General features: G+C 38.7%; 1 protein-coding gene across 1 annotated transcript in view; it reads right to left on the reverse strand.

Moving 5' to 3' along the window:
- Positions 1–25676, reverse strand: part of CNTNAP2 (contactin associated protein 2) — a 788332-nt gene that overhangs the window by 167543 nt on the left and 595113 nt on the right. The window contains exon 14 of the mRNA XM_058182711.1: positions 21195–21351. Within this exon, the coding sequence (XP_058038694.1) occupies positions 21195–21351 (157 nt within the window). The remainder of the gene's footprint in view (positions 1–21194; positions 21352–25676) is intronic.

Below are 25676 nucleotides of genomic sequence, written 5' to 3' on the forward strand. Positions count from 1 at the left end.
GACCTGCAAAAAGATCTGATAAAACAGCAGATACTAGACTTTCACGATCTGGGGGGAAGTGAGCAAAATGACAGCCAGATGTTTTTACAAACAAGTCCAGCTATAGCTGATATGGAGACTGAGATAAAGACTAAAAAGGTTAACAACGAACTAATTCAGAGTGTGGAGAGCTTACCATGGTAGACTACACCAGAGTTTATGGCAAAGCAATGGCTTCTTACAGCGCAAACGGTTGTTTCAATATTTGAACAACTAATAACCATCCAACATGATGTAGATGATATATGAAAAATATATATAGCTATTTTCCTGCAAGCACAACATCGGGCTACAGGTATCCCCACTAAAGTCTTCACAGCAGTCTTGGGTAAATCCCATATTCAGGATAAGGAAGAGGAAACAGGAAAAGAGCCTGCTAAAAAGTGGCGGCCCACTCAGAAAAACAGTCCTTCTTCAGATAAGGCAGAAAAGCATCTCACCTACAATTCAATCATATATCAATCATATCGCTCACTACAAATACATCAGGTTATGCTTAGAATTCAGATGAACAGAATTAATTATGGTCACTGGAATACCAAGAGTGCTATACTAAATGCTATACTAAATTCCCTAAGCCAGCTTCTTCACTATCACTGGGGGTAGATTGATCTCCGTGTTGCGGAGTGACTTCCTGAGGCCCCAAATTGGAAACGGATACTTTTGTCTTTCAAACAGCCAACCATGCTGCATAATATTTAAGATGAAAGCACATCTAGCCTCCTTTCAAATCTTTCCCATCAGAATTTTCTTAATTGTTAACAAGCGAGCTTCCAAGGTTGCTTTTTCTTCCGCATTCTCAATGTTGGAAAAGAGAAAGGAAGAAAGTGGGAGTAAGCTGGCTTTGTTCGGTGAAGATGTACTTCCTCAAATTCTAATGTATTCATGAATCCAAAAATTTGATTTGAGCTTCTGTTGCCTGTAATCCTAACAAGAATGAAATACTGATTTAAATGGTTTTCATCGATCGATTATGGATCAGTACAGTTTTCTGACTTCTCTAAATAAGTATTTTACAAAATTAGCTTGTTTTCTTATTTTTTTCCCTGGAGAAAACATGAAGTTCTGAAAATTAGTAATTTTCTGAGAGCCTGCAAATAATAAAAAGGGAAGATGAAATCAGAAGGATAAAAATAAAATTTTCGAACTGCTTGGCAATCATGGCAAAATTAATTTCTTTACCACATTACACCTCCATAGTATTGACTAACGAGTCTTTTTCTAGAGACCAGCCTACTTGGCTAAATTTCTGGAACTTATTTGAATCAACAAGCTATACATTTTTCTGTTAATAATATTCTCATCAATGGATTAGACATCACAGTTCTGAGAGAGAACCAGTGAAGGCATTAAACTGGGTACTATCTGATCCTCTTGTGTTTGAATAATTTCAATACAGCAGAGTGAAGACAGATGGATAGGATGCTTAAAGAATTACTGCATTTATGCTTTTCATTTTTGTTTCTTCTGGCTAGTAAAACTGACTATTCATGATAGTGATAGATTTGATAGTCCTGAAGGAGGCAATAGGGAAGCTGGGTGTTAATTTCTTTGGCTATGAGAAATTGCTGCTTAGTTCATAGTCTCTAAGCAGGATCTCAGTCAGTTAAGGATATTTCAACCGTCAGTTCTATTGCTATGTACTCTGTACATTTTATACGACAGTGATAATTTATTTTGGTATGGTTAACTTGGTAAACTTGGTGAATTATTTATGTATAACAGAGATGGCCGTAAGTAACCCTATATTTTTCCTTGGTCTCCAAATAGCTTTTGATACCATTACCTTCTGGACCATTACTCAGAGTTCGACATAATTTTATCCAGACTTAATCCTTTTGAAGAGATTGATCAGAAAGTGTTAGAAAGGGATTTTTATTGTATTCCTTGGCCGTTGTTTTGTAGCTTGAACATTTAATTAGTGGCATTTGATGCTGTTTTGGGGAGGGGATTGTGCAGAGCAGAGAATGCTATTCCATCTGTACGGTAAGTGGGAGGGGCAGATATGGCGGAGGCAGGGGGCCGTATCGTTCTTCGGGAGCACGTGTTCGATGTTTAAAAGTGATCACGTGCTCTGGCTCCTCAGTCCTTACTTGTTCCCTGGATGGTCAAGACCCTCAGAGCTTGGATCTTCAGCTGATGCTTTGCAATGCCCGGTCCGTGGTCAATAAGTCTCCCCTGATTTGTGACCTTATTCAGAGGGAGTCTGCGGACTTTATGGGCATTACGGAGACCTGGTTGGGCACAGAAGGGGGTGTGCCCCTGGTTGAACTGTGCCCTCCGGGTTTCCGTGCATTTCATCAGCCGAGGGCCCAAGGTAGGGGTGGGGGGATGGCGGTTGTGATTAAAGAAAGTCTGGAGCCGAGGGAGTCCACTGTTCCTCAGATAGCTGGTTGTGAATCCCTCCTTGTGAAGTGGGGCCACCGGAATCAGATGGAGCTGTTGATCACGTACCTGGCTCCTTGCTGCGTGACTACAGCCCTGCCTGAGCTACTAGAGGTGCTTGCTGGCGTGGCGGTTGAGATTCCCAGACTTTTGGTCTTGGGGGATTTCAACTTGCCATCGGCCGGCTTGTCGTCAACGGTGGTTCAGGAGTTCCAGGCCTCCATGACGGCCTTGGACTTGATTCAAGTAACTGATGGCCCTACACACATCGGGGGAGGCGCGCTAGACCTGATTTTTATCTCTGGTCAGTGGGTAAATGATCTGGATTTAGGAGATATAGTGAAGGAACCGTGTCATGGTCAGATCATTTTCTTCTTCGCCTAGACTTTTGGACCGCCGCTCACCACCGCAGGGAGACGGAGCCAATGCGTTGGTTCCGTCCCAGGCGCCTGATGGACCCGGAGAGGTTCCGGACGGAGCTTGGGCCGTTCCCTGAGGATCTTACCCACGGCACGACTGAAGAACTGGTTGCAGCCTGGGAACGGGCCGCGGCTGGGGCTTTGGACCGTGTCGTGCCTTTGCGGCCTCTGACCCGGCGTAGATCTCAATTGGCTCCCTGGTTTTCCGAGGAGCTGAGAGAGATGGAATGCCGGAGAAGACGCCTAGAGAGTACTTGGAGGTCTAGCTGTTCCGAGGCTGATCGGACACTAGGGAGGTCTTTTACTAGGACCTACCTAGTGGCAATGAGGGAGGCGAAGCGTTCCTACGTTTCCACCCTCATTGCATTGGCAGATAACTGCCCGGCCGCCTTATTTCGGGTGACCCGTTCCCTCCTTCATCAAGAGGGACGGGATGACCCCTTACAGGGACGAGCTGAGGAGTTTAACGGTTATCTATACAATAAAATCGTTCAACTTCAGGATAGTTTGGACCAAGATTGCGATGATCAAACCGAGATGACAGAGACGCGTCTTGTTGAGGTTATTTGGGATGAGTTTGATTCTGTGGCTCTCGAGGACGTGGACAGGTTGCTGGGGAGGTTACATGCAACTACATGTTTACTGGACCCATGTCCTTCCTGGTTAGTGCTGGCTGCTCAGGAAGTGACACGCGGCTGGCTCCAGGGGATTATAAATGCTTCTTTGATGGAAGGGGTTTTCCCCGCCGCCTTGAAAGAGGCAGTGGTGAGACCTCTCCTCAAGAAGCCTTCCCTGGACCCAGCTATTTTGGGAAATTATCGTCCAGTCTCCAACCTTCGCTTTGTGGCGAAGGTTGTAGAGAGTGTGGTTGCATGGCAGCTCCCCCGGCACCTGTCTATATAGACCCGTTCCAGTCCAGCTTCCAACCCGGTTATAGCACGGAGACGGCTTTGGTCGCGTTGGTGGATGACCTCTGGAGGGCCAGGGACAGGGGTTGCTCCTCTGCCTTGGTCCTATTAGATCTCTCAGCGGCTTTTGATACCATCGACCATGGTATCCTGCTGCGCCGGTTGGAGGGATTAGGAGTGGGGGGCACCGTTTATCGGTGGTTCTTCTCCTATCTCTCTGACCGGTCACAGACGGTGTTGACAGGGGGGCAGAGGTCGCCCCGAGGCGCCTCACTTGTGGGGTGCCTCAGGGTCGATCCTCTCGCCTCCCCTGTTCAACATCTATATGAAGCCGCTGGGTGAGGTCATCAGTGGTTTCGGGGTGAGTTATCATCTGTACGCTGATGATACTCAGCTGTACTTTTCCACCCCGGACCACCCCAACGAAGCGGTCGAAGTGCTGTCCCGGTGCCTGGAAGCTCTACGGGGCTGGATGGGGAGAAACAGACTCAAGCTCAATCCTCCAAGACGGAGTGGCTGTGGATGCGGCATCCCGGTACAGTCAGCTGCATCCACAGCTGACTGTTGAAGTTAGCAGTGGCCCCAAAGGAGGTAGTTCGCAACTTGGGTGTCCTCCTGGATGGACGGCTGTCTTTTGATGAACATCTGGCGGCCGTCTCCAGGAGGGCCTTTTACCAAGTTCGCTTGGTCCGCCAGTTGCGTCCCTTCCTTGACCGGGATGCCTTATGCACGGTCACTCACGCTCTGGTTACATCTAGGCTGGATTATTGCAATGCTCTCTACATGGGGCTGCCCTTGAGGTGCACCGGAGGCTGCAGTTAGTCAGAATGCGGCTGCGCGGTAATGTGAGCAGCTCGTGGCTCCTGCTCCGTAGTCTGCACTGGCTTCCTGTGGTTTTTCGGGTGCGCTTCAAGATTTTGGTTACCATCTTTAAAGTGCTCCATGGCTTAGGACCCGGGTACTTATGAGACCGCCTGCTGTTGCCCTTTGCCTCCCACCGACCCATACGCTCTCACAGAGAGGGTCTCCTCAGGGTGCCGTCCGCCAAACAGTGTCGGCTGGCAGCCCCCAGGAGTAGGGCCTTCTCTGTGGGGGCAGTGACGCTCTGGAATGAACTTCCCCCTGGCCTGCGTCAAGTGCCTGATCTTCGGACCTTCCGTCGTGAGCTCAAAACATATTTATTCATTCAAGCGGGACTGGCATAATTAGTGTTGAATTTTAATTGGGTTTTTTAATATTTTAAAATTTTAAATCTAAATTTTTAATTATCAGCCTTTATAATTTGCTATGTTTTAAATGTTGTCTTAATTGTATATATTCTGTTTTTTATTTTTGGCTGTACACCGCCCTGAGTCCATCGGGAGAAGGGCGGTATAAAAATTTAATAAATAATAATAATAAATAATAATCTTTATTCTACTGTAATTATCATTTGCATATGTGTTGTATTGTATAATAGCTTTTAAAGATTCTGTTCCTTACATCTTAGGTCAAAAATGATCTATTTGCCTTGTCTAATTGTTATTTTTGCTGACAATTGTAATTCATAGTAAGAAGGTGCTTGGCATTCCAAAATGTATTACCAAGTACTTTTTTCACCAGAAAAAAATATCAAACTAGAACAGGAATAGCCAAAAGAATACATAGTCTATTTTGTCACATTAGCTAATTTATAGGAGCCATCTTACTTTCTAAAACAAGAAAAAAAATCAAATATTTTTTATTAGAAGAAGCTCTATTGATACAAGCAATGGGATTTTCAGTTGAGTCACCAAAGCTCATCAGAATGCTTGGTACTTAAAGAAATAATATTCCACAAATGAAACTGAATTAATTACAGAATTTGTCCAGAATTCTGACTCCACTGTAGATATTTAGAAATAATTACAATTGAAGTGTTTAGTATTTAGAGAATAATATCATTATCTAAATACCTTAAAAGTTTTTTTTAAGGAAAATAATATTTCTTGACTTCTCTCTCCCCCAAAAAAATTCTAACTGAAAAATGTTTACATTTGCAAAGTTATAGATTTGAATAATAAAAGAAAAGATAAATATATAATTCTGTAATTGTAATAAACAGGATAATATAATATCTTTGAATATTTTTATTATTTTTACTTTCCCTGAAGTATAGAAATTTACAGAATTATAAAATCATGCTAAAGATGTATTTATCATAAGGCATGCCCTTCCCAACCAATATAGTCAGAGGAGAAAGAGCAGTTATTTAATTCAGATGATATTCTGTCTCCCTTTTACTAATGGAGAAAAATAAGGATATCTTAAACCTCATATCTGGAAATCAATTTGAAGGATCTCCTAAGACAAATTTCCAAATTGCAATTTCATAGGCAAAAATGACCATCGAAGTATTTAGTTTTTAAAAAATTGGAACAAAAATGTATTAATAATCCAATAAAAGCATAGAATAGTGTAGAACTTAAAGAACAAGATTAGGCATCACACAGGAAGAAATTAATAAAAGAAGAGAAGATAGACCATGATAAAAGGTGAGTAGACCTCAGAGAAAACTAGTTCAGAAGGATGCTAGATAGATTTTGTCTACAAGTCAGCTGTGATTGAATTCTGAACTAATGGGACTCAATGACATCTTGCATTGCCAGAGTCAATTGTTACAATTTTTCAAAAACAAGCATTGATATAGTATAATAATGTATTGATTTCTATGCAAAATGTATAAATAAAGCCCTAATAATTTTTTAAAAAACCCTACTTTGTATTTTCACATCTCAAGTGTTTTCATATTGAAAATGCATGAAGAAATCATTTATTTTTATTCTTGACATAAAATAAATCACTGTATATATTTTAAAGTGTATATAAACAGTTCATTTTGACCTATTTAAAACCATTTAACCTATTTAAAATTTAGAGTAGTACATAGTGATTATGCACTCTAGTTTACAAAGAATTAAAAAAGTTATCAGAACATAATACTCTGTTTTGATGCATCTTGTATTTTTGTATTGTCTGAGTTGTAAATATAAATAACTACTCATCAGGGTCCTTTATCTTGGCCATCAACACTGAATATTTCTACAAAAGGTTAAAGTACTTAAGTTTTCTCTTACGTGATAAACTATAATTTCTTCCATTAAGATTACAATGAATATTTCTAAAATTTCATTTAAAAATCATAAATGTGTTATTCCAGCCATGACTTCTTTTGCACTCAATTATTTTTTGAGAAGGATCAAAATATAAACTGCTACTTCATAGGAGGCCTTGAGAGTGAACAGGAACTTCTGTAGCCAGAAAGATAATGTCTTTTGCAGGAATAATTCTGAATAGAAAGAATCATATTTTGGACAGAACTTAGAGGCTAAAATAAATTTCATCATTTATCATCTCTAGAGAAACAGAAGAGCTATGGTTTTGAGATATCATCGGCCAGAGGCTCTTGCCAGCAGAGGTTAAAAGGCTTGAAACAAATTTGTCGAACAGTTGAGCTGCAGTGAAGAAGAAAAGAACCATGAAAGAAAAGAAGAGCAAAGGCAGAAGAGGAAAAAAGCTGACTTGGAAATGGCAATGTTTAAAACAATAGTTAGTAATATAAAAAGTTTCTGTTCTGTACGTGCTAGTTGAAGTGAGGATACTAATAATTAGTATTGCTAATTGAATAAATATGACTCCCATAATCGGAAATCAGCCCACATATAACTTCCTTATATTTAACAACAACAACAATATAAAATAAAATAAATTAATAAAAATAAATATTATTAATAAATTGATAAATAATAATAATAATTCCAGCTACCCAGCTGAAATCATCAACTGGCCTTTGGTTGAACTGGAAAACCTGGACCAGAAAATGTGTAAACTTTTGAATATGTATCATGCTTAACATCCACGAAGTGACACTGACAGGTTGTACTTGCCAAGAAGAATAGGGGGCAGAGGACTATTGCAAATCCATTGAACTGTAGAAGAAAAATGAAGTTTGAATGATTATGTGACCCAAAGCACAGAAAGATTACTGCAGGCAGAAAATGGAGAACATTATAAAAATAACACAAACAAAGGCAGAATGTAAGGAAAAACAGTTGGATGACAGATTAAATGGATGGAAAACCAAAGCTCTGCATGGACAGCGCTTGAAAAACATTGAAGGAAAGTATGGGTAACAAATTGACATGGGCATGGCTTAAGAGGGGAACCATCAAGAAAGAAACAGAAGGTTTAATACTTGTTGCTCAAGAACAAACACTACAGACTAATTCCATGAAAGTGAAGATAAAAAAATCCATTGACAGTCCAAACTGCTGACTTTGCAATGACAACGTTGAAACTATTTCACACTTAATATGTGAGTGCAGCAAAATTGCGTAAACTGATTACTCCAATAGCTGAAATAGTAAGTGATTTGAAATTTCAATCATGATAATGAAATTCAAAAAACATTGTGAAAAATGGAAGTTTCTGTTGCTGAAGTCATATTTTCTGCAATCGAATTTGGAGCAGTTCACTTTACATTTGTATCTATTGTGTGTTCTTGTGTATTGTTGTGGTTGAAGCTGAAGTAGTCATTAACAGTTAGGAGATTATAGCAGATGATTTTATGAGCTATGCTTTTATGAGCTTCTTTGTTCAAAGGGCTGTCTTTCCCCAAGAGAATATGATAGCCCCAATTTGGTTGAAGTTCTTAATTAATTTGTAATTGGTATGCAGAAAAGAGTCATTTCAAATTTCCAACTATTCAAGGGTTTCAGAAGATACCATTACAATGCCTTTTTCGAAGGATCATTTGAAGTGTTAGCTACAAAATGAGCTATAAACATAATGTTGGTACATCCAATAGGGCAGAAGAAGGCATCTGGGATTACCATTAAATTAAATTAAATGTGTCAGTTAGACATAGATGATGGCATTAGAAGAAGAAATACTAAATAACTATCTTTAGAACTTGTTCATGCTCATCCATTATCAATAATAATTAGCAACTCAGTACTCTTAAATTTGAAAACATATTTAAAGCAATGGCAAAGCAGAAAGGTAATTAACAGATATATAATTGGATATGTATTTTTCATTATTTAATAATAATAATAATAATAATAATAATAATAATAATAATAATAATAATAATAATAATAATAATAATAATAATTTAATTTATAGACCGCCTTTCTCCCGAAGGACTCAGGGCGGTGAACAGCCAGTTAAAATACAAAAAACAAACAAACCCATACAATATTAAAAACTACCCATAAAAAACTTATTCAATTGGCCAAGCTAAAATACAATTACACCCTATAAAATCACTAAAATTTAAAAACCCCAATAAATCAATTTAAAAGTTTAAAAATTAAGCCAGCCCAGCAAGACGAAACAAATAGGTTTTAAGTTTGCAGCGAAAGGTCCTAAGGTCGGGCAGTTGTCGGAGTCCAGGGGGAAGCTCGTTCCACAGGGTAGGAGCCCCCACAGAGAAGGCCCTCCCCCTGGGTGCCGCCAGCTGACATTGTTTGGCTGACGGCACCCTAAGGAGTCCCTCTCTGTGAGAACGTACTGGTCGTTGGGAGATTGAAGCTGGCAGAAGACGGTCCCGTAAATGTCCCGGTCCTAAGCCATGGAGCGCTTTAAAGGTCGTCACCAATACCTTGAAGCGCACCCAGAAGACCACAGGTAGCCAGTGCAGTCTGCGCAGGATAGGTGTTATGTGGGAGCTCTGTGCTGCTCCCTCAATAACCCGTGCAGCCGCATTCTGGACTAACTGGAGTCTCCGAGTGCTCTTCAAGGGGAGCCCCATGTAGAGAGCATTGCAATAGTCCAGGCGAGAAGTAACGAGAGCATGAATGACCGTGCATAGGGCATCCCGGTCCAGGAAGGGACACAACTAGCGAATCAGGCGAACCTGATAAAAAGCTTTCCTGGAGACGGTCGTCAAATGATCTTCAAAAGACAACAGCCCATCCAGGAGCACGCCCAAGTTGCGCACCTTCTCCATCGGGGCCAATGACTCGCCCCCGACAGACAGCCGCAACTGCAGCTGACTGTACCGGGGTGCCGGCATCCACAGCCACTCCATCTTGGAGGGATTAAGCTTGAGTCTGTTCCTCCCCATCCAGACCCGTACGGTGTCCAGACACTGGGACAGTACTTCGATAGCTTCATTGGGGTGGCCTGGGGTGGAAAAGTACAGCTGAGTGTCATCAGCATACAGCTGATATCTCACCCCAAAACCACTGATGATCTCACCCAGCGGCTTCATATAGATGTTGAACAGGAGGGGTGAGAGAATCGACCCCTGCGGCACCCCACACAGGAGGCACTTCGGAGTTGATCTCTGCCCCCCCGTCAACACCATCTGCGTCCGGTCAGAGAGGTAAGAGGAGAACCCCGATAAACAGTGCCTCCCACTCGAACCCCTCTAACCGGCGCAGCAGGATACCATGGTCGATGGTATCAAAAGCCACTGAGAGGTCTAATAGGACCAGGGCAGAGGAGTAACCCTTATCCCTGGCCCTCCAGAAATCATCCACCAACGTGACCAAAGCCGTCTCAGTACTGTATCCAGGTCGGAAGCCAGACTGGAACGGGTCTAGATAGACAGTTTCATCCAGGTACTGGGGTAGTTGACATGCCACCGCACTCTCTACAACCTTCGCCGTAAAGCAAAGATTGGAGACTGGACGGTAATTATCAAAACAGCTGGGTCCAGGGAAGGCTTCTTGAGGAGAGGTCTCACCACCGCCTCTTTCAAGGCGGTGGGAAAGACCCCCTCCCGCAAAGAAGCATTTGTAATCCCCTGGAGCCAGCACCAGCCAGGAGGGGCATGGGTCCAGTAAACATGTGGTGGCATTCAACCTTCCCAGCAACCTGTCCATGTCCTCGGGAGTCACAGGATCAAAACTATCCCAAACAACCTCAACAAGACGAGCCTCAGAACTGTCACCCGGATCTACCCAATTTTGATCCAATCTGTCCCAAAGCTGAACGATTTTATTGTATAGATAACCGTTAAACTCCTCGGCATGCCCTGATAATGGGTCCCCCCGCCTGTCCTGTTGAAGGAGAGAGCGGGTCACCCGAAACAGGGCGGCCGGGCGGTTATCTGCCGACGCAATGAGGAAATGTAAGAACGCTTTGCATCTCTCAATGCCACTAGGTAGGTCCTACTATAGGACCTAACTAGTGTCCGGTCAGCTTCGGAGCGGCTGGATCTCCAGACACTCTCTAGGTGTCTTTTCCGGCGTTTCATCTCCCTCAGCTCCTCGGAGAACCAAGGAGCCGGTTGAGATCGGCGCCGGGTCAGAGGCCGCAAAGGCACGACACGGTCCAAAGCTCCAGCCGCGGCCTGTTCCCAGGCTGCGACTAGTTCTTCAGTCGTGCTGTGGGCCAGATTCTTGGGAAACGGCCCAAGCTCCGTCAGGAACCTCTCTGGGTCCATCAGGCGCATGGGACGGAACCAACGCATTGGTTCCGTCTCCCTGCGGTGGTGGGTAGCGGTCAGAAAGTCTAGACGAAGGAGAAAATGATCTGACCATGACAAAGGTTCGACCACTAAATCACTTAAATCACTTTAAATCAGTCTGCTTTAAAAATCAAGGAGAAATAGGTGCTTTATAGTGATGATATGACTTATTTTTATTTTTTTAGGTTGCTGAGGTATTCTCTCCAATAGAAAGATGCTCTTTTTAGAAAATAAAATACTGCTTATTCACCTGTTAGCATTTTATGACTTGTTTTGCAATTTTACAATTTAGTAACTCAAGTTTTATAAATAAAATTGATCCCATTCTGAGAAAATAGAAATTAAGTATCGATTGGTCACTAAGGCTCTGAATATTTTGTATTGTTTAATGTTTAAAGGTGTGAATATTTTAAAGTGGAGAGCATTTGACATGCCACTCTGGAATATTTTTTCTTATCATCCTGTAAAGAACAGAATAAATAGTTGTTGAATTGAAAAGCAATCTACTGTATCTTAGAAACCATGTCCCCTATACTATCCATCAGTTAAGCCAAATATTATAGCATTGTAAAAGTGGAGGGTGGTATAATTTAATCCACACACTACTGCTATCCAAACACCTTTCCTTCTCTTTTTAATAGAATTAATTAAAATATTATAGACTAATTAAATAACATCTCAAGGATAGTCAGAATTCACTTTTTAAAATTAAACATGCTATGAAATCTACATTTTTAAAAATTTCAGTGCTTAATGTAACCTAATGACATTCCTGCACTCTTTGTTTCATAAAACACTTTTTGTTGCATTGCAACAAAATTTATGCAGACAAGTAAGGACACCACAAAAATTTTGTGTTTCCAGACAATAGATAGACAAGCATAGCAGTGGGCCAGGGATAACAGGAATATAAACTTTGTATTTCCCACAATTTTAATGGGTTTTATGGTTTTAAATTATTTTTAAATCGGGGCCAAATTGAATAAGTTTTTTAATTATTGATTTTATTTGTATTGCATTTATTTACTGTTGTTTTTACTTGGCTGTGAACCGCCCTGAGTCCTTCGGGAGAAGGGCGGTATAAAAATTAAATAATAATAATAATAATAATAATAATAATAATAATAATAATAATAATAATAATAATAATAATAATATCTAATAGCTTCTAAATGCAGTTGGATATCTTCAGACCATGAACAACATACAGTTTCAAACCTAATGTTTAAATTTAGCAGGGATGTTTGGAGCAGACTGTTGTTTCTGCACACTTTATCATTTTTGAATTAAGGAATATCCCCATTTGCAATGTATCCTTAACAGAATAACCGAATATGAAGGGACCTTGGAGGTCTTCTAGTCCAACTTCATGGTCAAGCAGGAAAACCTGTACCATTTCAGACAAATGACTGCCCAATCTCTTCTTAAAAACTTCCAGTAATTGAGCACCAACAACTTCTGAAGGCAAGTCATTCCACTGTTTAATTGTTCTGTTAGGAAATTTCTACTTATTTCTAGATTGGCTCTCTTGTTGATCCATTTCCATCCATTGCTTCTTGTTTTGCATTTTGGTCAGAGGTGGGTGTCACATACTGTAACAACCGGCTCGCCCAGAACTGAAAATGTGAGTGCGTATGCATATGGCATCAAAAACCTAGCGATTATATAGGATGTGATAAAGCCAGGGTGGGTGGGCAGGCCCAGCCGCTGATCAGAACTACTGGTTTACTTGAACCGGTCCAAACCGGCAACAGCCCACCGCTGATTTTAGTATTTTGTAGAATACATTGATCCTCTTTTTTCTGTGATAGCCCCTTCCATTGGAAGTCCGTTATGTCACCATAGTTGTTCTTTTCACTAGAGTAGATATACCCAGTTCCTGCAATCATACTTCATATGTTTTAGCCTTCAGTCCCCTTATCATCTTTTTTTTCCTTATCTGTACTCTTTCTAGAGTTTGAACATCTTTTTTATTGTGGTATTCTTGTCCCCACAAGGTATTATTCCAAATGTGCATTATAAAATTGATTTAACACTTAATGCAGACTATAACGGCATTGGCCTTTTTGGCAGCTACAGTGCACTTCTGGCTCATATTTAAATGGTTGTCCACTAGGGCTTCTAGAACCCTCTCACAGTTAATGCTATTGAGCCAGATAGCACCTATTCTAGACCTGTGATTTTGGTTTTTGCTCATTATCAAATTTCATTTTGTTAAATAGAGTCCAGTGTTCAAATTTATCTACTGGGAGCGATGACTATTCCCCCCAGCTTGGTGTTGTCTGAAAATGTGATAAGTTCCTCTTTTATTCCCTCATCTAAATCATTTATGGAGATGTTAAAGAGTACTGGGCATAAGACAGAACCTTGTGGTGCCCCAATACATTCTTTCCTCCAAATAGATGTAGTTTCATTAAGGACTATAAATTGAATGCAGTTTGTCAGCCAGTTATGAATTCAACTGATGATAATGCTCTTTATCCCACATTTTTGCATTTTACCATGAAGTAAGTTGTGGTCTAATTTGTCAAGTGCTTTACTAAAGTCCAAGTATACTATGTCTACAGCATTTTGCTGGACTATTAATGTAACAATTAAATCTTATGTAACAATAAACCCTCAAACTGTTGTATAATTGTTATATCATGAAAACAGCTTACTTTTTCAATCTTTTGTACTAGAAAAATCTAATTAAACTTTGCAATGACATTTTTTTACAGACTTGTATATAAAACTTTAAAAAGTCAGCATGAATATTAGAGATATCCCATTTTGTATGGCCTTCAAAGCATTTCCAAATTATTTTAGAAGTGAGCACAGGCTAGAAACTGGGAGATTGCATAAAGCCAACTGGCCAGTCATTCTTTCCCAGCCCTAGAAAAGAGGCAATGGTAAATCCACTTTTGAAAAATCTTGCTAAAGAAAATCGCAAAGACTTGTCCAGGTAATTACAGGAATTGAAAGCAATCTTCCTCAAAAGAGTTTTTCCAATAAATTGCATTGGAAGAGAGGTGTTAAATCTAAGTTATCTACTCCCATAAAGATTATAACAACAAAAAGAGACTGAAATTCTATACTTGTTACTTGAAGAAAAAATCCATTGAACATAGTAAGAGTGATCATAATTAATTACTATCATGAAAAGTGCAATTAAATTATTTTTTTTTTAAAAATAATATTTTTTAAAATGATGTATGCAGAGTATGGCACACTTCCATGGGATATCTTGAACATTTAATATTCGGACATATTTTGGCTTTAGTAGCAAAAACTAAATTATCTTGAACTGAATCTTGATTTGCATAACCTGCTGCCACAACTTAAATTCTCATTAATGCATCAAGTTCATGCATGAATTCTTGTTCAATATCTGTCCTCTATTCAACACATGTTGACTTGAATATTAATGTGAGAACTATTAATGAATCATCTTCAGTGTTTTGGGCATTATTTAAAATCTGTATGGGGAAGTTTGATCTGCAATGGTTCGGCCAACTTATCATATAATATTACACAAGGACTCTATTAACCTGAACACTTTCCTTGATATGTGTTCAGCTCTGAGTAGAGTCTTTCTTAATTTGGCATTACATTTAAATAAAAAATAAAATAAAATAAAGAAGACTTCGGTGCATCTGTTGTAAGATCAAATAAAAGATAAAAAGGAATGGGATGAGATAGAACAGAAACAGGTTTAACATGCGATGGTTTGAATTTAACTTGATTTTCAAGGCTTTTTGCTTTTTCATTTTTCAATGTGTTTAGTGCTGCAGTTTGATTTCGGTATAATTGACTCACCACAAATGACTCTCTTAAAGCTTGCTGTCTAGTGAACACATAAGCAATATCAGCTAAATATTGCAAAACTGAAATTGAATAGAAACTGAGCATCTGTGACTAAAAAGGGATTCCTGAAATTAAGAGGGGAAGAACACTTCTTCTCAAATGATACATTTCAAACTAAATATGAAAAACCTTCATCATTTTATGTTCCACTGCTTCATTTTAAAGATTTGTACTGTTTAATGATGCATCAAATTATCTCATAACAAAAGTAACTTCTAAAGTTTAAGATTCATTGTGTCATACACACATCTTCACAATGTTCGACAGGGTGGAAAGATATGAATTAGGGAACAAATGAAGTAGGGATTATTCCAAAACCTGTAAAAATGCCTAAGTAACTACTGTGGAGTCAATCAAGCATCGAGGATCACTTTATTATTATTAACGTTCACGTGTATTGAATGGAACAAATAGAGGAAATGTATTACTGTAGACAGAAACAGATGATTTAAAAGCCAAAATCCAACACAAAAACATAGGCTGTAGGAATGCAGTAAATTTAACATGTGCCAAATCCTCCAGCTCAGAAATGGAGATAAACACTGCCCCCTGGAGTCAGACACTACTGGACTGGGGAAACTTTTACCTTTAGAATAAATATTCAGCCTGGATTTATTTGTACTGTACATCTGCACTTTTTCAGGATACATATTTTTGTGGAGTTGGAGGGACAGATATGAAGTCCGGAATGGTTCTAGTTGAGTAATAATTCTCATCTTGGCCAACATTTTCTTTCATCTCTGTTTGGATTGTTGCATCACACATAAGAATATATCAGGAATATGCCAGATTTCATAAACCAACACTAAGCCAGATATTCCAACAAACAAAAAGCAGGCAAAATGCTGTTATCTTCCCACCAAAGTCGTTCAATATATTCAGGCCAGTAGTGGGTTCTACTTACCTTTGCTACCTGTTTGGAATCGGGAGTGTGTGCTCACTCCGTTCGTGCACAGCGCTTCTGCATATGCGCAGAACCTTCTGCACATGCACAGAGTGTCAGTGATGATGTCCAGGTGGGTGGGCGGAGCCTCCCGCCACTGCCACTACCAAACTGGTGTGAACCGGTAGAAATCCACCACTGATTCAGGCAGAATATTTATTTGATTCCTTACTACATACACTTTCCCAAAGCACAAAAAGACCTAATCTGACATCTCTCTCCCTAAATAAAGCAAACAAAGCAAAATAAAAGCCCCACCATCCACATAATAAATATAGAAAATATAATTTTGTATAACTGCAGCATGTATAAATTCCTATATAAAAGCCCCATTGACATGGATAGATAGAAAATGTAATTCTCCTCAGTTTCTATTAGTGATATAGTAAAATCAAAACTGAAATTGGCCTCAAGGATCTTCAATGTATAAGAAATTTACCTGTGCAATATGCGAGCTAATCTTCTATCTTCAATTCTTAGGTCTATGGGGAAAATGTTGAAAACATTGTACCATATAAGCCAGGGGTAGTCAACCTTTTTATACCTACTGCCCACTTTTGTATCTCTGTTATTAGTAAAATTTTCTAACTGTCCCCCGGTTCCACAGTAATAGTGATTTATAAAGTGCATCGTCGTCTGCACATGCCTCTCACGCATCGTGGATTGGGTTTGGGGGGGCGCCGACTACCAGCTCTGCTTCTGTTACAGCTGGGTGGTGTGGGGGGAGATGCGCGAGCTATTCTGGGACGAGGCTCTTTTGTTTGCGGTCGCACTATAGTGCCATTTAGTTTCCCTTACGTAGCATGAACTAAACTTATGCATGGCTGATACAAATAGTATATTTTCAGAAATTTAAATTGTCACGGGGAATTTTATGAAAATCTAATGAAAATGTTTTAAAATAATGCTATGAAATTTTTTAAAAAAGTCAATTAAATTAAAAAAAAAGGAAAGTGCTTCAATATCAGACAAAACCCTTACCGCCCACCATGTAAGCTGGAATGCCCACTAGTGGGCGGTAGGGACCAGGTTGACTACCACTGATATAAGCTCTTATATGGACAAAGAAATGTAGTCTTTTAAGCAGTTAATGCACACCATTTTGAAGCCTGAATTCAACAGCAATAGCAATAGCACTTAGACCTATATACTGCTCCATAGTGCTTTTTAGCATTGTCTAAGTAGTATATACAGGTACAGCAATAACAGCATATTGTCTTCAACAATCTGGATCATCATTTTACAGATCTCAGAAGGATGGAAGGGTAAGTCAACCTCAAGCCCCATTAGGATCAACTTCTGGCTGTGGCCAAAGTTAGCTTGCTATACTGCATTGTAATCTCTATACCATGACAGCTCATAAATTGAATAAGTCACACCTTATATTAATAGTTTCTCTTTATAATTATACAGTTATGGAAATAGAATGAACTCTTACATTCTTGTAAAATATGTTCTGCAATGATTTCTTCAAAGTATAGTACACAGTAGATTTTTTTACATTAAACATATACAACCACCTTTTTAAAAGAGTTGTTATCTGCCTCAAGAAGATAGAAAAGAAATACAGGCAAAGACTTAAAACCACAAAACCAACAATTAAATCAACAAAGATCTGGACTGAGGAGGCAAAATTAAAGCTACAGGCTTGCTTTGACTGCACTGATTGGAATATTTTTGAAGATACCTCTGCAGATCTGGATGAACTCACAGATACTGTAACATCGTATGCCAGCTTCTGTGAAGACCTATGTATACCGACACAGAATTTGCAAATATACAGTAACAACAAACAAATAATTCCCTCAACACTGTCAAACTATTTACTAAATCTGCACTACTTTTAATCTTCTCATTGTTCCCATCACCCATCTTCTTCCACTTATGACTGTAACTTTGTTGCTTGTATCCTTACGATTTATACTGATATTGATTGTTTCCTGATTGCTTATTTGTAGCCTATGACTATTATTGTGTTGTATCATCAAGTGTTAAATTTGTACCTATGACTATCATTAAGTGTTGTAAGTGTTGTACCTTGATGAAGGTATCTTTTCTTTTATGAGAGCATATGGACCAAGACAAATTCCCTATGTGTCCAATCACACTTGGCCAATAAAAATTCAATTCAATTTAGTTCAGTTCAGTTCTATTCTATTCTATTCTATTCTATTCTATTCTATTCTATTCTATTCTATTCTATATTAAAATTTTCTGTTGAAGTAATCCTTTAATATTTGATTAGACCAATGATGTTTATACTATTGCTGCATGGCACTTAAACACTATTTAAAACAAAATGAAGCTTGGTCCAAGTTAATTGTAGGCAGTGAAGCTGGTAGGGTTCTGAAAGCCACAGTATCATCTTAGTCAGGACCAATGCAGTGAATCTGATTTAAAAAAAAAATGTCCCTGTTTAGAAAAAAGTCACATTGTGATTTGGGTGTTCATATAAATTGCACGAATGCATGGATGTTTAATTGTCCAACTATTTGGATCCATTGGGAATATATAGATGCACAAAAGAATCAGGGTTATTTTAGCATTTTTATTAAAGTGGGGGGGGCACTGTAAAACAGTGTTTCAAAAAAAAGTATGACTTTGATTTAGCATCTTCAAAGATATGCTTTTAAAATTACATGGAAACAAAACATTGCTAAGATCTAATTTAGCCCATTCTGGATGAGGCTATGCTTTCTGAAAAGAGCACGTTCATAGGTCATGAGTAATATAAATTCAACTGGTTCATGATAAATAAATGATAGTTGTACTCAAACCTTCAAATTACAAAATAACAGAATTGGAAGGGACCTTTGAGGTCTTCTAGTCCAACCCTTTGCTCAAGCAGGAGACCCTATACCATTCCAGAGAAGAGGCTGTGTAGTCTCTTCTTAAAAACATCCAGTGATGGAGCACCCACAGCTTCTGGAGGCAAACTGTTTCACTGCTTAATTGTTCTCACTGTTAGGAAATTTCTTTTTAATTCTAGATTCCCTCTCTCCTTGATTAGTTTCCATCCATTGTTTCTGATCTTGCCTTCTGGTGCTTTGGAAAGCAGGTTGATCTCTTCTTCTTTTTGGCATTCCCTCAAATATTGGAATACTGTTATCATGCCACCCCTAGTTCTTCTTTTTACTAGACTAGACAAACCTAATTCTCCAACTTCTTCATATGTTTTAGCCTTCATCCCTGTAATCATCTTTGTTGCTCTTTTCTGCCCTCTTTCCAGAGCCTCTACATTTTTTAATAATATGCTGATCAAAAATGGATGCAGTATTTCAAGTGTGATCTTAATAAGGCTTTATCAAGCAATTCTAATACTTTACATGATCTTTATTCTATCCCGCTGTCAATGCAACCTAGGATTGTATTGGCTTTTTTGTTGGTTGCTCACTGATATTTAGGTGATTGTCCACTAAGACTCCATGATCCCACTCACAGTTACTGGTATTGAGACAGATTTCACTTAATCTGTACCTGTACATTTGCTTTTTCTTGCCTAAATATAAAACCATACATTTATCTACATTGAATATTATTTTGTTAGATAGGGTCCTGTGTTCAAGTCTGTCAAGATCCATTTGGATCTTGAGCCTATCTTATCGAATTTTGGCTATTCCTGCTCTCTTCCTTTCATGTAGATGTAGTTCCATTGAGGGTTACTTGTTGAGTATATTGTCAGCTCAATACAAATCCATCTGGTGGTGATGCTGCCTATCCCACATTTTTTAGCTTAGTAAGAAGTAAGTTATGGTCTACTTATTGTCAAATGCCTTACTGAAATCCAAATATACTATCCACTGTGTTTCACTGGTCCACTAATTTAGTCACTTTGTCAAAAAAGAATGACAAATTATTTGGGGTTTTGTGGTAAATAAATTGGGCTACAATTCACCAAATTTGTCTACACACACACCTACTGTATGTTTCAGAAAGGGTTAAAACCTATCAATTTAATTGTGCAGCCTGCAGGATTAGCCCATCTGATTCAGAAGACCCTAAGTAAATATTTTTTCCTCAAAACTATTCATTGGTGCTTTCTGAAGAAAGTATTGCATGTAACCAATGTAGATCTTGATGTTGTATTCCTACAGGAGTGCCATCAGAGTGAACTCTAGTTTACCTGCTCTTTGAAATGAAAAACATGGATGATATTCAATGCATCAGTCAGGGGATACTGCAAAGCACTGGATGTCTGTTTGATCATTGATTGGATCACAGACATGAAGAATCCCTCATAGACTTTCAATAACCATCTACTTAAATATCTCTTACATATTTGCCTTATTTTAGAAGCTCAGCCCCTTATGATCTGTCTCTTCTTAAACTGATCACATGCTGATTTATTTTGCTTCCTTTCCTTCTGCTTTCATTTTCTTAGTTTGTTCATATCACTTTTGATTGTTCCAGCCTCATCTAAAAATTGTATGAAGAAAGCCTCTTTAATTTATTCTCGTTTTCTATATATTCATATACTTAATTATCTATGTATCCCAGTTTTACTGGTAGCTTTTGCAGTTTAGTAACTATTAATAATGGAATGGAATAAATTTTCAATCCAAACAGTCAGTAAGCCGTTATCAATTTTTCTTTATGAAGTCATTATCAAGACTTTCCAACCCTAATCACGATTTTATATAATTAATAAGAATCAGACTAGTAACATAATATTAATTTTAGTTTCAGATTGCTTATGTTCAGAAAAAGTCCTTTGCTGCTTCTTAGATTTTCAGTATCAAAATAAAATATTTTTTAAAAATTAAAATACATTTTCCTAACTGAAAAACAAAACAAAACAAGAACTCCAGGAGCTACAAGATATTTATATAGATCAATACAATAAAAATATGGTATCTTCCAAAATAATCACTCTTTAAATAGGCTAAAAGAATACTGATTGCTTGTTTTAATATTCCAGATCATGAACTCCCAGAAAAATAATTCAACTTATTTATTTTAATTAGTAGGAGATTCTTCCCCTAGTTATCTTGCAGCCACCTAAACTAGGGTCAAAAAAATCAACAGATGAAATTAATTTTTAATGTTCTTATTGGTTGCATTGAACCTAGCCCTAGGTTCTGGTTGTTTTATTTGTACAGTAAGCTTGAATGTCACTATTGTTTGGTCTGATCTTGTTGCTTTATTTATACAGTAATCTTAAATTCACTATTGTTTGAAGCATTTACATTATAAACAAAATATAATATCTTACTTACTCTTGTTTTGAATCAGCATCACAGTTGCAATTGTATTTTGAATCAGTACAATTACGTTCAATGCCACAGGCACATTTTTGAATGCCTGGTCCAGAGCCACCCCAGTAGTACTGCTTTTCATTGGCACGCCCGATCCACCAGGTATATGGATTGCCATCTGCAAAGACGAGGAATGGAAAATTAAATGCAGCAGCGTTTCATCATATGAAACAAGGATGCTTTTATTTTATCTCATGAATCACTTAACTCTTGAAAAAAAATGCATTGATCAAACATCTGCTTCAACTGAAGAATATAGAATCACTAAAAAAACAATATATTTTAAATATACTGCACCCAAATCCTTGTCATCTAATTGATACTTTATTATTAGTGACAGCAGCAAGAGAAATATTGCACGTTCTTAAGCAGTCCATAGTTAAGTAGTCATCATTATACAGTGCATTAAGGCCCCCTTTTACTTTTGTCAATTTTGTTATGCTGCAGCCTGATTCTACAGTTGTTGAAATTCATGTTTTTCTCATTAATCTACACTCACTACCCTATAATGCAAATAAATTTAGAAATGCCTGTAAATTTATTAAAAATAAAAAACCTGAAATATCACATTGGCATAAGTATTCAGAACCCTTGCTACAACATTTGAAATTTAGGTCAGGTGTTTCCCCTTTTGTCTTGATTGTTGCTAATATGCTTCTATTGGAATCAACCTATGGTAAATTAAATGGATTGAACATGATTCAGAAAGGCACACATCTCTTTATATAGGGCCTCATAGCTGATGATGCATATTGTAGCAGAGCAAAAGTCATGATGTCAAAGGAACTGCCTGCAGAGCTCAGAGAAAGGATCATTGCAAGGCACAGATCTGGAGAAGGCTACAACAAAATTTCTGCTGCACTGAGGGTTCCTAAATCCATAGAGGCCTCCATAATTCTCAAATGGAAGAAGTTTGGCACAACCAAGACTCTTCCAAAAGTTGGTCGCCTGGTCAAACAGAACAACCAGAGGAGAGGTGACCAAGAACCTGATGGCCACTCTGACTGAGCTCCAGAAATCCTGTATAGAGATGGAACAGAGTTCCAGAAGAAAAACTATAACTGCAGCCCTCCACCAATCTAGGCTTTATGGCAGAGCGGCTAGATGGAAGTCTCTCCTCAGAGCAAAACACATGAAAGATTCCTTGAAGATTGCAAAAAAGTACCTGACTCTTAGATTGTGAGAAACAAGATTTTCTGGCCTAATGAAACAAGATTGAACTGTCTGGCCTGAATTCTAAATATTATGTCTGGAAGAAATCAGACATGCACAAAATTAACCCAACAAAGAAGCATGAGGGTGGCAGCATCATGCTGTGGAGTATTTTTGAGCAGCAGGGACTGGGAGACTGCTTTCTGTTGAGGGAAAGCTGAATGGAGCAAAGTACAGGGATCTCCTCAGTGAAAATGTGTTCCACAGTACTCAGGAGCTCAGACTACGCTGAAGGTTCACTTTCCAATATGACAATGATCCTAAGCAAACAGCCAAGACAACCCAGGAGTGGCTTAGGGAAAACTCTGTGAATGTCCTAGAGTGGCCCAGACAGAGCCCTTACATGAATCGTATTGAGTATCTCTGGAAGGACCTGAAAATGGCTGTCCACCAGTGATTGTCATCCAACCTGACTGAGCTTGAGAGGATTTGCAAGGAAGAATGATAGAAAATCCCCAATCCAGGTGCAAAGCTTGTCACATCATACTGAAAGCCTGTAATGGCTGCCAAAGGTACTTCAATAAAGTACTGAGTGAATGGTCTGAAACTTATGCCAATGTGATATTTCAGTTTTTTCTTTTTTAATAAATTTACAGCCATTTCTAAAATTCTGTTTTCACTTTATCATTATGGGGTACTGAGCGTATTATGAATCCTGCTCAATTCTTTGAACATGTGCTGGGTGATTCTCAAATAAAATTAACAGGTTATGGGCCCAAATCCCAGCCAGCCAGCCAATGCACACAGTCAAACTGAAGAAAAAGGATTGAGGCTCAACACAAAACTGTAATCAAGCTGAGAGACTGCCTGTGTTATAAACAAAAGGAAACAAGACTGAGAAGGCTTGCCGGATGGGTGTTGATTTTAAGGAGAACTCTCTGCCTCGATTGAGACAGAAGAATTATCTTATTTGGGCTACAAAATTGGAATGCTTCCTGAAGGCTAAGGAGCTTCATCATTAATTCACCCAGGGGTCATTAGCAGCTGCAGATCAATGGCGGCATAATAAGGCACTGGCTTACATCATTTTAAGTTTGGAAGAGGAACAATTCTTAAATGTACTGATTTAAAAACTGCAAAGGAGATTTGGCTGAAATTGAAAAGTGTGCATGTGAGTGCATCAGCATGCAATGTTGTGCAATTATCGAGACAATTGCTGCTGCCATAAGAGAGCACAGAAAAGCATCTGCTGCACATGCAGAAACTATTGGTTGAATTAAAAAGTGTGGAATGCAAATTCCTGAAACTCAGGAAGTGCTGTTGGTATTAAATAGTCTTGTTGAAATGTGGGACATTGTTTCAGCCATTTCTGAATGCAAACCAGAACAGGAATTACATATGGAAGCCCTTAAAGCCTGTTTGAGTTCTGAAGAACAAAAACACCATTTTAAAAGAAACCATGAGGAGAAATTTTTATTTATTTAATTATTACATCAAGCATGTATTAGATAACAGATATAAGTATAAAATATGATTATGAATACATGAAATGGATACAAATAAAAGGGAGTATTAGGACAGGGAGGGTAGGCACGCTGATGCGCTTATGCATGCCCTTTAAAGACCGCTTAGGAATGAGGTGAGGTCAACAGTAGACAGTCTAAGGTTAATGTTTTGGGGGTTTGGGGAAGAGACTACAGAGTGAGGTAGCGCATTCCAGGCATTGACCACTCTGTTGCTGAAGTCGTACTTTCTGCAATCAAGTTTGGAGAGGTTTACCTTAAGTTTGTATCTATTGTGTGCTTGTTTATTGTTGTGGTTAAAGCTGAAGTAGTCATTGTCAGGTAGGTAGCAGATAGTTTTATGTATTACACTTAGGTTGAACCAAAGGCAATGAAATTCTAAATTGTCTAAACCCAAAATTTCGAGTCTGGTGGCATAAGGAATTCTATTGTGAGCAGAGGATGAGGACTTTTCTCATAAAGTATTTCTAGACTCATTCAATTGTATTAATATCCGATATGCAGTGTGGGTTCCAGACAGATGAGCTGTATTCGAGAATTGGTCTAGCAAAGTTTTATATGCCCTAGTTTGCAGTACAATATTACTGGAGAGGATTTGCAAGGAAGAATGATAGAAAATCCCCAATCCAGGTGCAAAGCTTGTCACATCATACTGAAAGCCTGTAATGGCTGCCAAAGGTACTTCAATAAAGTACTGAGTGAAGGGTCTGAAACTTATGCCAATGTGATATTTCAGTTTTTTCTTTTTTAATAAATTTACAGCCATTTCTAAAATTCTGTTTTCACTTTATCATTATGGGGTACTGAGCGTATTATGAATCCTGCTCAATTCTTTGAACATGTGCTGGGTGATTCTCAAATAAAACTAACAGGTTATGGGCCCAAATCCCAGCCAGCCAGCCAATGCACACAGTCAAACTGAAGAAAAAGGATTGAGGCTCAACACGAAACTGTAATCAAGCTGAGAGACTGCCTGTGTTATAAACAAAAGGAAACAAGACTGAGAAGGCTTGCCGGATGGGTGTTGATTTTAAGGAGAACTCTCTGCCTCGATTGAGACAGAAGAATTATCTTATTTGGGCTACAAAATTGGAATGCTTCCTGAAGGCTAAGGAGCTTCATCATTAATTCACCCAGGGGTCATTAGCAGCTGCAGATCAATGGCGGCATAATAAGGCACTGGCTTACATCATTTTAAGTTTGGAAGGGGAACAATTCTTAAATGTAGCTGATTTAAAAACTGCAAAGGAGATTTGGCTGAAATTGAAAAGTGTGCATGTGAGTGCGTCAGCATGCAATGTTGTGCAATTATCGAGACAATTGCTGCTGCCATAAGAGAGCACAGAAAAGCATCTGCTGCACATGCAGAAACTATTGGTTGAATTAAAACAGTGTGGAATGCAAATTCCTGAAACTCAGGAAGTGCTGTTGGTATTAAATAGTCTTGTTGAAATGTGGGACATTGTTTCAGCCATTTCTGAATGCAAACCAGAACAGGAATTACATATGGAAGCCCTTAAAGCCTGTTTGAGTTCTGAAGAACAAAAACACCATTTTAAAAGAAACCATGAGGAGAAATTTTTATTTATTTAATTATTACATCAAGCATGTATTAGATAACAGATATAAGTATAAAATATGATTATGAATACATGAAATGGATACAAATAAAAGGGAGTATTAGGACAGGGAGGGTAGGCACGCTGATGCGCTTATGCATGCCCTTTAAAGACCGCTTAGGAATGAGGTGAGGTCAACAGTAGACAGT

Source organism: Ahaetulla prasina, chromosome 4, assembly GCF_028640845.1.
Source record: "Ahaetulla prasina isolate Xishuangbanna chromosome 4, ASM2864084v1, whole genome shotgun sequence".
NCBI lineage: Eukaryota > Metazoa > Chordata > Lepidosauria > Squamata > Colubridae > Ahaetulla > Ahaetulla prasina.